General features: G+C 42.7%; 1 protein-coding gene across 1 annotated transcript in view; it reads right to left on the bottom strand.

The window, feature by feature from the left end:
• jarid2b (jumonji, AT rich interactive domain 2b) overlaps positions 1-16267 on the bottom strand; it is a 128511-nt gene that overhangs the window by 67887 nt on the left and 44357 nt on the right. Inside the window, exon 2 of the mRNA XM_049603152.1 lies at positions 767-893. Within this exon, the coding sequence (XP_049459109.1) occupies positions 767-893 (127 nt within the window). The remainder of the gene's footprint in view (positions 1-766; positions 894-16267) is intronic.

The raw sequence follows: 16267 nt of genomic DNA, 5'->3' as shown, positions 1-16267 counted from the left end.
GGAAACATCTTGGTTGCCGATGGTGGGAATTTCTCCATGATTTTCCGATCATATTTCAGCTGGAACAAGTCCAGCTGTGAAGATTTTGGTTTACCGTAGCTTTACTGCTAATTTTTCATGGTAGAAAGTGCTGCTTTACTCTGTTACAGTCATTCCCCTGGCTGCAATGCAAAGATATGGAGGACCCAGAAATGCTGACCAATCAGAACAGATTGGGCTTTTTAGGGAGGGGGTCTTAAAGAGACATGTGCTAAAATGGAGTGTTTCAGATGGAGGGTGAATACACGTGTTCTGGCACAGACAGTATGAGGAAAGTAAAGTGTTTTTTGAACATTGCAGCATGTAAACCTGTTTTAGTAGACACCCAAAATATAAGTATGAACCTGAAAATGAGCATAATAGCTCACCGTTAAGGACAAAATGGTAAATTAAACCAGCGTGCAATGGTACTGCATGTTCAAACATCTAGCTTTACTCTGAACTTGAAGGATGCAGCAGAATTTAACACTATAACTTTTGTTACACTCACAGTAATCCAGTGATTTGAGCAATCTGGTCAGTTCGCTCTATTTCCTGTTTTTAGCATGTGGTATTTAATACACAAAATGACCAATTTACCAGTATCATGCAGTGGTTAGGTGGACAGCTACAAATATATGCATCTGATATCCATATTAGGATCCATCCCAGTATAAATACACAAGTGGAAGGGTGGAATACACAGTGGTACGGTTCGTTTGCATTGAGGACATGGATATGATCTCACCATTGGAGTTTGGGGTTCCGTCACCATCCAGCTGCCGTTTCTGTGCACTCCTAAACTCCTTTAAAGAGAGATAAAGCACCTTTCGCATAACCCGCTCCTCTGACCACGGGATCCCATCACTGTCATCCTGTGGAAACAGAGAGAAGAAGGAAGAATGGGTCAATAATAATAACAACTGTGTTTCTGCACTGGTGAGAAAGTACATTTTTGATACATAGCCAAAAAGCAGTTCTGAATTATCACATTATTTTATTGAAAATCTTAACTGGAAGACAGACAATGAACAGCTCATTAATATAGGCTGCCGGTCTGAAAGTCAGAGAATTGTTTATAATGAGCATTTGCTTCTATTGTCAGACAACAGCACACACATGAATATGTGACTTACAAGCCAGTTGTGTTGAAAGGTCCAAGACAAAACAAAACCTTACAAGCCAATGTCAGCACAGACTGTCCATTTCCACACGTGAATACATGAAAAGTTATGACAAGTTTGGGATAGAGAAACAGACAACAAAGTTTTTGTATCTTTCCTTTCATATTGTTCCGGTTCTTGCTACATCGTGACATTAGCATGACACAACATTAGCATAACATAGCATTAGCTTGCAGCTAGACACTGGGCCGTGCATTTGCATCACAATACGCGAAGGACTGCATCTCCCCACAATGCCATGATAGGAGAGTGTTATGGTGATGAATAGGTAGGAAGCAAATGAAAAAAGCATCATGGGACTGCGAGTTCATGTGTTGCTAATCTCTCCCAGCGAGACTGAGACAGAAGACGTTATTGTCAGAGAGGTCGCCAGAAGTCACACACAAACTACACATCCTTTCCCCAGACATTTTCTCCAGTCAGTTTCAATCTGAGCAACAAACGCTTGACGGCAGAATGTATAGCGCATCACAGTGAAATTTTATTCAAAACGCTATATTGCTCATATTGAGAATTTGAACAGCTTAATAGAAAAATACTCCACGGCAACAAGCATTGTTAAACGGGTCTTTAGTGAGTGTCCAACAGCAACCATACTTCTCTCCCCCCTCTTGCCAACACTCTTTGCTCTGGCAGCTGTGTTTGATGTCGAACAACGCTAATGACTAAAGGAAATGAGATTAGGACATGAGCAACAACAAAGAGGTATTAATAAATAATGGAAGCTGGAAATAGCTTTTCTCTAGTCAAGCCATGGGGCGAGCAGACTTCAGCTGTGAGGTTTGAGAAAAGAAAACACTTTCTGTCTTTGTGCAAAAAAAAGGCTAATGTATGCTAATTATTTGAATTAAACACAACGGATCCTGTCAGCTCATCCCAGCGAGCACATTTCCTTCTGTCTGAGTCAAATGTAATGTAAGAAAACAGATGCTGAAAAGCAACGTGTGTGTGTGTGGGAGTGCGTTCTGATCACCCAGTTGACTCAGATCATTAGAGTCGGCCTGGCTGAGTGGCTGGCGGACATCATGGTGACGTCAGCGCAGGGTGTGTTAGAAATCTCCACCTCACACAAAAATAATTACTCCAAGATGTTTTATCGCTGCTGTAATAACAAGATAACGGTCGCAGCATTCCATTAAGAACAACTGTGCTCTCAAAAAAACACTAAACAAAACCCAGAACTGAAGAATTTGGATGACTGTAGCCGGGGGTAACACAAGGCAGTCTGTGTTTCTGTCTGAGTGTTTGAAAGGGAGAAAGTTAATCTCATCCTAATATTATGCATCCTCCCACAGCAAGGGAATAAAATGCCACCGAAATGACTATTGCTCGTAAATGTCTTTCTTTCAGTGCTGCAGTCCCGGCTTTACTACACTCTATTCAGGCTCATTGAAACACACAAGATATCAGAGATGTTATGATGGATAAATTATGCCTTCTGATAAGTGCAGACAACTCATGGCTAATTATAGTAGCATTACAACAGGGTGTGTGCAAATATGTCTGTGCGTTTACTTACTACAAAGTTTCAGAGCCTTAAACCAAGATGACATTTCAGAACCATCACAATGCATCCATTTTTACAGAAATATTAAGTCAGTTCAGTATGTTTGGGGTGTGAATTATAGTTGTTACAATTCCCTTACCAGTATAGGAGATGCTTCAGATTCTGCCTAAAATGCTGGATCAGGTATCGGCGAGCATGTGAGTCTACGCACCAATCCAATAACATATAATTTATTAATTAACTTTAAATCACACCTAGATAAAACAGCAGTTTTCCCAGAAATCAGTCCTTTGCAGCTCTAAAGCAGCAGCCTACAAAGCAAGCTGTGCTGTGCAGCCACTGGAAACTACTGTTTTAGAGCAGCAAATATTAATATGACTTTTCGTAAAAAATGTAGAATTAGCCGCTAGCAAAATGTCAGCATTTTGGAAATGTTACAGTTTTAAGTCCCGCCACTTGAGCCATGCCATACAACAATGATAGCGATCATTTCATATCCATAGAGGGTATACAGCTGTACATTTTTCTTAACGCAGTGATATGGCACAGTATACTCTATGACTCTCTGCCTTGTCGCTCAACACTACTATATATAGTGTTTAATTCAATGGAGAAACAGAAATGGGTGTAACATAGTGCTTCTTAGTGGATTGCTTAAGCCACAGGTGGGCCACAAAAGACAAGACTGCAAGTAAAGAACAACTTAGTAATTGGTGATCCATCATCCCCATGCAACTGAAAACTTCCTGTAATCACAACAGAAACAATACGACCTCATTCACTCACTTGATTCATTTCACAACTCTTAATATTTTTTGACAATATTGACAACACGAAAGATTTCTGCTTGTTTACCGTGCTTTTTGTGTGTTTTTTTTTCTCTCTCTTCAGCAGATAAAAATAAGCTTTTGCAGAGTTTTGTTTTGATTTCCCAGGTCTGCTCAGGGGCCTTGGGGATGAGGCCTCAGCAGAGCTAAAGGGAGGCGGGGGTGGGGGGGGTGGGGGGGGGTGGCAAGATTAAAAGCTGTGTGTCTGCACATGATGGAGCTGATGGGTGACAGCCACATCTCCCTGCATACAGTGCGCATGCTGGCACATGCACACCCACACACACACATGCAGGAACGTGGAGACCGCTCAGTGCACCGATGGTTTGCAGCCTCTGACAGAGGCTGATAGGGTGTGTTTTGTGTGTAACGTGCAGTCCCTCATTACACTGTCACACATGAGCGCGCGTGTACACACACACACTAGCGAGGAAGGTTGTGCAAGTATTCAATTATGCCATTTTCTCCCGTAGTTAATGTCATCTAATCCATTCTGTGTGTGTGTGCACGTGCGTGCATGTGTGCAAAAGCCTGCCAGGTAAGCACCAATTACCTAGACAGCTCACTGGCACTCTTTCTCTCGCTGTGTGTGTCACAAGGCCACTGACACACACACACACACACACACACACACACACACACACACACACACACACACACAGCACACACACACAGCACTGACAATATATCTCAGGTTTACACTCTGACATACACAGCTTCTATGTTATCCATAGCTATACCTGACACACACAAACACAAGACACAGCTGTACTGAGAATGAAAAAATCTTCCCTCCAAAAATTTGACCTTAAAGTTCATCTGCATTTCCTTTTCTCTCAGTTTCTCTCTGGTTTCCGCACAGTTGTTGGCAGTGAGCCACAGATATTTCCTGCGCTGTGTACACATAGCAACAAGGTCTGAAAAAAAAGGGGGGAAAAAAATGCTGACTGACTTTTCATCAGCTGGGGAGAAAAAGAGTGTTGGAGCCCGGCTCTGTTACAGCTGCTGTACCCTGAACGCTCACCAACACTTCTTCATAACTTCAGATCATCGGTTAAATGGGTTTTCGCAACCTTTGCTCAACTGAAGGTTAACTATTTGTCTGACCTTAGAACGAGTGTGCCATCTGTTTTCGGGCAAGGTGTCTGACTGCTTTCACTGGATTCTCAGTCACAAAAACCAGCTTCAGCTTCTGCCTCTGTCTCTGTGTGTGTGCGTGTGTGTGTGTACTTTTCAGGTGTAAAATCAAGAAGTGATGGACAGGAATAAAAAAAAATCCCTCTGCAGACATTCACACTGCCTGCCAGAGGGTAAGTGTAGCATGACAGAGGAGGGGAAACATCTACTCAAATAAGCAATAAGACCAAATTGTGTTGCATCTCAGTTTCTCAGTCACACTTTGCAGTCTGGTGTGTGTGTGTGTCTGTTTCTGGGGTATTGCCAGAGCTCTTTAGAGACAGCTCTTACACGGAGCAATGCCAGCCGAGCTCTACCTGGCACTGACACACACATCTACACCCCGACCAGCTCCCATCAGGCTAGTGGAATCCCACTAATGAGCGCGGGGACCTTTTCTGTGCACGTGTGTGTGTGTGTGTGTGTGTGTGTGTGTGTGTGTGTGTGTGACCAAGTGATGCATCAGGACCGCTGTGTGCCTACTGTCACCCGGCAACCCCACCCCCAATTCTGATATGGAATATGCAGGTAATCCGACCTGCAAAAAACCACACAAATATGCAGACGGACACCTTTTAGGCATCCATAGGGATACTGTGCTTGACACATATTCCTTCTCCTCTCTCGCTCCATCTCTCTCTCTCTGTCACACACATGTGCTGCGATTAATCAGGCAGTGCTTGGAAGTATACCAATGTAGTACCTTTCCCGCTGGGTTTCTTTAAACATTTTTCCCTATAAAAATGTCTCTGTAATATGGAAACGAAGGGGAGAAAATATCACTGAACATACACCTGAGAAGCAGTTTCTTATTCTTGTAACATTTAAATTATGTTCCTGAAACTAGTTTAGCTTTTATGTTTAGAATACATCATTCCCAGCTAGAGTTTGTTTCTTAGATTCTTAACTAGCAATTGTTGTTGTAAGATTATGCAACCCGCTCTCAACAAAAAAAACAGCCATCTAGGTTGACTGTGCAAGCTGCTTATAGCGACCCAGTCCTAACTTTAATGTAAGATGGCACCCTCTAGTGGCCACAGTAATTACTATGGGGGCAAAGTCCATGTAATGGATGGGTCAAACAAGCACAGGACTTTCACCCAGAAGCATTGACTTCTTTCAATAATAGCCTAGTATGCTAGTATATGTATCATGCTACCTTAGTGACATATGTCATGTGACTTATATCACCTTATGTTAGTAACAAAATTACTGATTTAAGGCTTTTTTCTATGACTAACCACCTACTTTTGTAGCCTTAACCTTACAACGAAATCTTAAAATTTAATCTTTTGATAACATTTAGAAAGTGTTTAAAACTGTGACTGTTAGGATGGTAATGTATGTTGTAGGGCTGGGCAACATATCAATATTACACCGATATCTTGATATGAAACCAGACATCATCTTAGATTTTGTCTAACATAACACTGTAAGTGTTGTCTTTTCCCCGATTTTAAAGGTTGCATTACAGTAAAGTGATGTAATGCAATGTAACCAGACTGTTCTAGCTGTTCTATTAACTTCCTTTAATCACTTGGTCATAAATTCCACATACCTGATTATTAATTATCAAAAATCACATGTTTAATGTTTAATAAAAGCACCAATAGTCAACCCTACAATACTGTCTCAATATCTTTAGAGGTAATTGGTGAAAAACACTGTGATATTTGATGTTCTCCTCACCGCCCAGTCCATGTGTTGTTTTTGAAGTCAGTAGAAATCGATATATTCTGTCGTTTAGGTATGAGAGTGCATTGGATCATGTTTAAAATATGCCCATTTAAATTCAGAGCAAGAAAACAAAAACCCTGAAAACATCTGAGCTAGTCAGAGTTTTGCCAACAACCGAACAATCATGACAAACACAAGTGAATACTCTGAATTTTTTAAAACCGTTCCAGGAACAGAGCAAATGTTAAAAAGCTTGCAGCGACGTGCCAGTGCTAAAAAAGCCAAGAGTCTGAGCAGGATTAATCTATCATCACTGCATCTGTATCTGTTCATCTAACTGGATGAAAAGTGGAGCGGGTTCCACTTCATAACCCCAGCCTTGCTCAACAATCCTCTCCCCACAGCAGACAAATCCAATAACTCTGATAGTTGATGAGGAAACAAGTGGATTGCATTGGCTGTGTGTATCAGTGGATGCGGGAAAAAAAAGAGCCTGGGTGCCGTATTAGATACAAGTGAAGGAGGAGGAAAGAGAGAGAGACAGAGGGAAAGAGGATGAAGGAGAGTACAGTGTGTCCATTTTAAACTTTGAAAGGATAAACTCTCCACCATCATCAAAATCAGATCTGGTTATCCTGTTATAAAGTCTGGACTGATATAGATGAGGAAATACAAATTTCCTTGGAGACCAGCTTTAACTGCCAAACTATAATATTCCCGGGAGTCCTTTTCTGTCCTTCACAAGTATGCTTTACAGATTAGAAGATTGCGCCTGTGCCAAAAATTCAGCAGTACTTCACCAGCATTTTGAAAAATACTTAAAATATGAGTTTTTGATGAGATTGCTTGTTACACTATTCACTGCACAACACCCACTGTGCCTTTAAGAGCATCACAGAGCCTCTGTGTTGTGTTGTGCTCTGGCTCGGTGTGTGTAAGTGTGACAGAAAGCCACACTAACGTCAGCTCTGCAGCTTAGACGTGCGGGTGCTTACTGTACAGAGGAGACGGAAACCACAGATTTAAAAGGTGATAAAATCAGTTTTCTCACATTTGTTCGTAAGACTTCCAGTTTTTATTCAACAATCCACTGTCCCATATATGTACATTTTCATGTAGACACCAATGTAACAAAGCTACAGCCAGTCAAAATGTTGAGATGCATCCAACACCACTTCTGTATAAACAAAGTTACTCATTTTCTTTCGTGAGTTAAAAAAAAAACCCTTCAAGCTTACACATGTAAACATTCACACACTTGGGAATCTGCATACACGTACATTTCTTTCTGTGTGTGTGTGCGCTCTCACTAGCTGTTCCAAAAATAGCGCTTTGCTGCTGCAGACTGTGCGAATGTCATGGCAGAGGAATGTGGCCACGCGCCAGCTGCGATCTGCTCTACAAAACCTGCCCAAAATCTGTTATTCCAACACACATTTCCCTTCAGGAGGAGGGATGGAGAGATGGATGGATGGATCAATGGAGGAGAAATGTTATCTTAACAAAGCTTGGGTTATTGTATCCAGTAGTCGGGACAGTCTTTACCTCACTACTACCCTCTTTCTTCCTTTCCCCACATCTTGATCTTCCTTACTTCTCCACCAACACATGGGCCCCAGATGACTGGCTGCAAGGAGGATATCACTGCTTTCGGTTCACAAGTGGTGCAGATGATAACGATAACAATCCCTAAATACATCACTGTAACCTTTCCTAGGGTCATGACCAAACCATTTGTGGATTTGAAACATGTAAGGCATCTTGATTATGAGCCTAAGGAGAAACAAAACAACTGCAAACTATTAGAGTGAGCCTAGACAATGCAGCAAGATGTCCAAATTATGTCTCCACAATAACGGAGAGAGCTCAAAGCAATCCTGTGAGTGAAAGATGCAAATAAAAACATCTAAGAAGTATTTCTGAGAAGAAGAGACTCATTAGAAATTAAATCCAGGAATTTTTAAACCTGCTTCCAGGTTTCAATGTAAATGATGGCTTCTGTTTCCCCAAAAAGCTCCCTGGAACTAACAAAACATGACGAGCAATTATAACATGAGCACGATCTGCAAACAACTGAGGCAGTGGCTAAAACCGGGCAGGACTTCCTCAACTATGAAGCACGTGTTTGCTCACGAAACTCACATTCCAATTTTAACTACATCCTGGTTTCCGTGTCCCTCATGGCTTCAAGTAGACCGGATGCTTAGCTCAGCTCGGCGCTCAGAGAATGGGCCAATGGAACAAGGTTTGTGGGGTTGCCGGGGACAAGAGGCCCTATATAATCGCCTCATTACACTGCAAGCTCACTGCATCGGAATGTATGTGTGTGTGTGTGTGTGTGTGTGTAGCCATAGGGCCTTCCCTGTAACTGCAGGGCTATCCCAGCACAAAGTTTAGAGTAGAGGGATCCAGAACACTTCCATCTGAAGGAGAGGAGAGGCAATGAGAGGAATGCTACAGACTTAAGGCCCAGACACACTGACATCAAAGAAGTAGTGGCAACAAAGACCAACTGTTGAGTCGCCTCATGTTGCTTGTGTCTTCGCCAAAAAGTTTCATTTGAACTCACTGCAAAGGCTGCAGACAACAGCCGACTAGCAAGTACGTTCTGCGCCTCCATGAGAGGAAATGACTCTCGATACCAGCAGGCGGTGGTTGTTTGTATTCATCACTTAAAAAGGGAGACCAGAAGACCAACAGGATGGATTCAAGATGCTAGTTAGCCAGTTAGCACATTAACAACATAACCCCATGTTGAAAGAACAAAGAATATTTACGTGTGGCAGCGAACAATAAAGACAAACAATTACACTAGTCATTTGTTTACTTTCCTCACTTATGTCTCTCTTCTTGTGCATTGATTCAACATGCACATGTCGCCAAAAAGCCACTGACTGGTGTAAACAGAACTGGACACACTGGAAAAACTGGGGTGATAACGCTCAGTGATGGCCCAACATTGACCAACAGTCGGCCTGGTGTGTCAGTGCCCTTTATGCACTAGACTTTATGCACCTTTTTTGTACTTTATTTCGTCTTAGTTACAAAGTATCTCTTCTTCTGCTGTTTCAGACAGTGTGATGAATCAAAGATAATTGTCTTGCAATATATCAGTATCAAGAATCGCTTTATTGTGATATTATCGTTATCGTGGGCAATGTATTGTGTTAGCATGGTGAGTTACTCCGTGATTCCGACCCCTAATCCAGACAGATGCTCTCTCAAAAGAGTTATTTTTAAATCCTCAACATGCAAGAAATTGGATGTGTGACCACATTCTCTCGCTACCTTTTCTCCCTGTACCTACATATGCAGCAGATAAAGGTTTCTCCCTGAAAACACAATGCCTTCTGTCTGCAGCCTGGCCGCGACGGGCTCTCCTGCTGAGCTCAGTGTCACAGATGCACACACACACGAACCTCTCGCGTCTCCACTGTCAATCATATCAGCTGTCTGCATTTGCACACTCACGCACACAAGCACGCACAGTCTGAATCTATCTGAGCATACATAAGTGACAGACTGCCAGCGCCATTCAGCCCTGTCGAGCATAAAACGCTATCAGGCTGGTAAAAAAAAGTAGAGCAGAGAGAGAGGGGATGGAGTGAGGGAGTGAGCTTTTAAATACAGACTGTGACTGGGTTTATTTTGACTGAAAGAAATAAATGTCACAGTGCTTTGAGGATCCAGTGTGTGTGTGTGTGTGTGTGTGTGTGCATGTGAGCAGAAGAGGCTCAACTGGCAGCAAAATAAAGGGGTTTAAACTGACTGGGATGCCCACCCACACTGGCTATGTGACCAACTGACCCCTGTTCTGACCCTTAACCCTAAACACACACAAACGGCACCAAACACAAACCTTCACCAGTATTAATAAGCCTCCAACTTATGACGCTGTATTCCATGTATCTATTTTATTTATCTTCAAGGTTTAAACTTAGATAAATGAACAAACCAGCTGCCTGACCTTTCTACTTCCGCATTAAAGCAGCATACTTGTGTCCAAAAAGGCAAATGTTTGACTGAAAACATCCCCAAAATGTAACCAATTGATGATTTGGGCCATCTGTTCTGTTAGTGTAGATGGACACAAACTAGAAAACACAGTAAGAATGCTCATCTACACAAGTAGTTAGTTTAACGCATTCCTGGAGCACTGACAGTTGCAGCAGTATTGACAGATTATCTAACAGTACGTGAAAGGAGTTTCTTCAGGTTTGTTTCCAGCCTTGGTGCATACACGGCTCACAGCACCAGAGGAGCATTACTGTAAAGAGCCGAGGCTCAGAGCAACTGTTTCCTGTTCATTTGGTGCCACAAAGCTGAGAAAGGATGGTGGAATTGTTGTTGTGGGAATTTTAAGTGCCTCTCATAAAGTGAAATGTTAAAGTAACGGCGTGATATCAGCTTTGCAGCCGTGTCTCTGTCAGTTTCACAGCCTTGTTGCCATGGTTTTTAGGGCTCAGTTGAGGAAAATTCTTCATATTCTTAAGTTACATTTGGCAGGTTTGAGATGCTGACTGTTGAGAAGAAAAAAAAAAAATCAAGCGGAGGACTGGGCTGCGTCTGGTCTTACAATAGAGCAAAGTATAGGTCTTGTGGTAGAAATGCGTGTTAAATATATAGTATAAAGAAACCCCTGTGTGAATGTGTGTGTGTGTGCTCTCTCTCTGATTTGACAGGTTGCATAACAAATGGCTCCCATTCAGTAGTAACAGCCTCATTCAACACACTTACCCTCCAACTCTGTCACAATATCACTTTCACTTTGGCTACTTGCCGTCGACCGGAGGTTTGACTCAATCCCCTGCACTGCGGGCACATGCACACAAACACAAGCTCGCTCACTGCCGTCACGTGGACAGCTCTGATCGACGGCGCTCCCCAACATGCTGCCATTCATCATGGTAGCAGCAGAAATGGCTCCTACGCCTCCCTGCTATTCCCTCGGGAGCCTTGGAAGACCCTGCTGCTGATCCCTCTTAACAGAGCTGCATTTCTAACCTTCTCTCCTCCACACGGCAGCTGTGCTGATCTGCACATAGAAACGTGAGGTACGACTTCTAACATCAGCAGCAATAGTTTATTTCTTTACATCTTATACAGCCGAAGGAATGTGCTCTTCATTGTCAGCCGGGCTGTATGACACTGAGCACTGTGTGTCCCTGGAGATTATGAAAATCCTTCCGCATTATAAAAGTCCTGTCAGGACATTTATTTACTTGGACTGATGCCAAATCCTAATCCTGCTTGTTCAAATGTATTAACAGCTGTGTAAAGGTGTGTTGAGACCAGCGCAAAGCGAACTGTATGCTACGATAACTTACAAAGTCAATGCAAAGACACAAATACTTGCAAGTAAATGTCCACCAAGTTTAAGTGTTTCGACTTGAGCGGGAAAAAAAAGTGAGACTTTGTCATGAAAGCCTCTCAGCCTCTCCCGATGTCACCGGGAATCAGAAATTGAGGACAATCTTATTGTTGACATGTATGTGCGACAATAAGAGTTCTACAAATCAACATCACGGGGCTACATGGTAACTTTTGAAAATAAGTGTTTGTTACTTGTGTGAGCCATTTTGTTGAGTTGCCTCTTAGCAAAATACTCGCAGTAATTTACAGTAAGTTGGGCTTTTATTGTGAGAGGTAAAAGAGGGACGGAGTGAGGAGTAGCCTAATGCGCTGCTGTGAACAATGTAAAAACATACAGTGTTGCCTTCATGTACAGTTGATTCCAGCTATCAGTTATACTGTACCATGAACCAAGTAAGCACGAACGTTAGCTGCCCTCCCCAGTTAGCAATATTATTAAGAGCAAGTTGCAAAATACTGACGCTGCCAAATTTGTGCGACAAACACAAGGCCAACATGTACTTTGCATTTAGTGTGAACAAACTAAAACAGTCAAAATATGGACATTTAATTAGCTTTTTTGTTACACACATATATATATATATACAAATGATGGAAAATTAAAATATTGTCCACCAAATTGCCTTTTCATGCTTTATGAGCAAAGTCACATTTCTGATGCTGGGCCTCTAATTCAGTGAGATTGAGATGAACAAAAATAAATCATTTTTTCACACACTGAAGGTACCCTTTGATTCTTGCAGTGGGCTTTAGGTGCATCCAGTGCACTGTAAAGTCATGAAAGTAACTAAAATAATAGGCATGTGGAGCAGCATGTCAACTTTTGACTCAAGTGAAAACACAAAAATTGAACTCCTTTAGTTTATTGCATATGACAGCAGTAATATATTACCATGAACTAAGCTATAGCTTTTCCGGCTACCAGTCTGCCAGGTTTGGCCTCACTTGACACATTCTCTTGTTGTGTGTGTTGGACAGCTTAAGTGTGTTGGTCCTATCACATGACTGGATCTTAAGACTAATGGACTAGACATACTGTGCTGAAAACTTACTGTAGTGTGGTGTGTGTGCATACATCCGCCCACGATATGTTTCAAAGCATATGCAAAGCTGTGTTACAGTAGACATATCGTGCCACAGAGCTGAAGCCCTTCCACTCCCACAAAGGAGGGGACAGGAAGGCAGAAACAGGAAACAGAGTAACCTCATTAGCCTCATGCCTTGTATGACAGGAACAGCCTGCAGGCTAGCAGGCTTATACGAACATACACAAAACCACCAGCCTCTGGTCAGTGTATGCAGCATCTGTCTGCTACTAGTGGAAGATGCCATTTGTATGGGAGCAAGCTGGTGCGAGGGCAACGCCTGAGGGGGACCTGTAGAAAGCCCCCCTGTTAGCCTTGGATAGTCAGACTCATCAGACAGACTGTAGGATTACATCTGGAATCCAGTTAGGTGAGGCTGTAAACAATCAGACAGGAAGAAGCATACGAGCACCATCTCACACACACACGTGCACACAGACATACTTACACAACAACAACTCATAGCCTGAGGCTTTAAACTCATTTACCCTTGCAGAACTTTGCACGAGCACAGACAAGCTGCTTTACTAGAAAGACTCATTAATTCTCCTCTCCACAACCAGGACATAAAAAGATATTGAGCGTGTGAAAAAGGCTGCCGCTTGCCCACACAAGTGAAGAGACCGTGTATTGCGAGACGCGAGAAGTCAGATTACGCAAATGAGTACATTTGTGGAAAAAAGAAGCTCCTGCTCTCCGTGGAGATGCCTAAAATGTTGTCACTAAGTATTTGAAACCTGCTCGCATCTCTGCAGAGATTTAACAAACGCAGAGGGAGAGGAAAAACAGATGGCCTCTGCACCTCCCTATCTCATCTCTCGAGCCCTCCTCGCATCGCTTGCGATCAAAAGAAGTTCAGTCCCAGTACAATCATTTTTAGGTACACTGAACGGCAGTGTCTGTTGATGTGAGGGCGACTGAGTCCGATAAGCACCCGTGTGTGCGTGCTGCAGCGGTGCTCTGGTAGTCGCCATGGCCAGGCCTGTGAATCAAGTTTTTGTAGCCGCAAAATGACCTCTTTCTTCACACCACCAACTCTCTCCCTCTCTCTCTCACGCACACACACACACTTTCCTTCACACACCATTTTCCCCAATCTGAGCTACCACTGTGCATTGTGCCTGCATTGTAACAGTTCACAAAAGCAGCCATGTGGGTAATATAAGCAACAGTCCTGGGAACCAGGCATGGAAATGCAAGTAATAACCCTAAAAAGAAACCACAGGTGACAGCCAACTTATGACTGCCAAAGTAGGCTTTTTGTTACTTGTTCACTTTTGTCAGACAAATATTGGTTTTTATTTCCCTGTAATTCTTTATTGGTGCCAATGTTTTTGTGGTTTCGACAGTTGTTGCAAGGACCTTAGGCTATCAGTTAAAAGCGCTGTGTATTGGCAAGAATCTGGCAATACAAAATGTGTCATGATATAAATGGTTAAGATTTAATATATTGCCATATATAGCCATACTGTAAGGTGATATATTGCAGCATTTTCTGATCTAATTTTCGGAGCTACCAGTGCAGAAGACTTAAATAGTTGAAGACAGATTAAAACACTGAAGGAGCCACAGCACAAAATGAACCACTGCCACAGATCTTTCCATGTGCATTATTAAGAACAAACAATAGTGTTTTTGAGAATCAGTACTGTATCACAAACACAACATCACTGGGTGTTAGCCTGACCTCAGTGCTACATCCTCATCTGCCCAGTCTGGACCACAGACATCATGTGTTAATGAAATGTTAGGTGTGTTAACATGTTCCTCTGCAACCCTCTGAGTAATGTTTACCTTAAAATCCCAGTTGCAAAGACATTAAGCTCCCAAAAGCTACTGCTTCGCCCTTCAACTTTTCTTGATAAACCCGGTTTCACATTCAGTAGAAACAGCAGGTGTGAGGCAATAGCAGTAATAGTAGTACTACCACTAGGGCTACACAATTGTAGCCAAAATAAGGACAATATCTTTTTCAATTATTACAATCGTTTATTGCTTTTAGGGACAAAGTATTTTTATCGCACTGACATTTAAATCAACAGAGCACTGCTTTTACTTCTGTGTAGTGCAGCATTCCTGTTGATGTTCAAATCTTTGCATCCAGACTTAAAACAAGGTTCTTCTTCCCCTGAATTCAGTGGATCTCCTATGTATTATTTTTACAGGGGTCACCATACCGTGACGCGCTGTGCAGCAGCACTATTATAGATGTCTGAGTTGATGCTGGACAAGGACAGGGATTCAGTGAGGTAACCTTAGCATTGTTATTCTTCTAGGCCTTCATGCATTCATCCACAGCTAGTGATGTATTTTCAGATGGTTTAACACGTTAATTGTTTTGCAGATGATGACAGTTAATAAACGGATGATTTTCGTTAAGCCTGTCTGCAGAAGCAATAATGAGGAAAGTTTTTCACAGGCTGACGCTGCAGGGTGCACGTGTACCAAACAGCTCTTCCAAAGTGGAGGCTGCTGATAGTTTAGTAAGAGCTTGACAGAGTTTTCTATGAGCAGAGCACGCATTTTAAACATCAGCATCACAGTCAATTATGTTTATTTAATCGTGAAAATGATCGTGGTTAAAATTCCACTAATTGTGCAGCCTTAGTTACCACAGCTCTCTGTTACAACAGATACAATAATACAGAAGGAAACTGTGGTTTTAGACAAACACACAAGAACATGAGAAACTCATTCTGTGGAAAAGGTGTAATAAGCCGCTGACTGAGAAATGGTGAGGAGGAACTGGAAAGCCTGCCTTTCTGTTAGTCCATAATGCACCGCTATAGCACTGTGTCCGACACTAGCTCCTTCTCTTACACATTCATGAAGCCATGCCCTGTTCAGTGTTGGTCAACTGAGATGGATGACTACCTTCGAATGCCCTGGATCTACGCATTCTCACAGCTCCATATACGCTTGCACACACACAGTGACATTTAATATTTAAATCCACTTTGAATAGAAGCAGAGCAGAAAAAAAAGCAGAGTAAACAGGAAAATAAACAGTGTCATGAAAGGAGAGGAGAGGAGAAGAGAGGAGACGCACACAGTGGCTCCTGTGTGGCCACTCTGGGCCTGGTGCCGGTTGGCAGCGCTTGGCATCACCCCCACTGCAGCTGGTGGCAATATTAACCCGCCTGTTGGCAGACGGCTGGAGGGGGCACGCGGGTAACAACTAGCCAGGCTGGAGGTGGGGCAGCACTCTGTATGTGTGTGTATGTGTGTGTGTGTGTGTGTGTGTGTGTCTGTCCTGAGATGCCCTCTGTTGGCCCTGATGTGTGTGCACACTTGTGAGTAAGTCACTTGAGGGTAAGTCTGACTTTGTGTATGCAACTGTGCTCACATGCCCTGAGTGTGTGTGTGTGTGTGTGTGTGTGTGTGCGCGCCTGTGTGTGTGTGTGTGTGTGTGTGTGTGTG

Source organism: Epinephelus fuscoguttatus, linkage group LG17, assembly GCF_011397635.1.
Source record: "Epinephelus fuscoguttatus linkage group LG17, E.fuscoguttatus.final_Chr_v1".
In the NCBI taxonomy this organism is placed as follows: Eukaryota; Metazoa; Chordata; class Actinopteri; order Perciformes; family Serranidae; genus Epinephelus; species Epinephelus fuscoguttatus.
The sequence above is the reverse complement of the archived record's forward strand: the minus strand, read 5'-3'. Positions and strand labels throughout refer to the sequence as shown.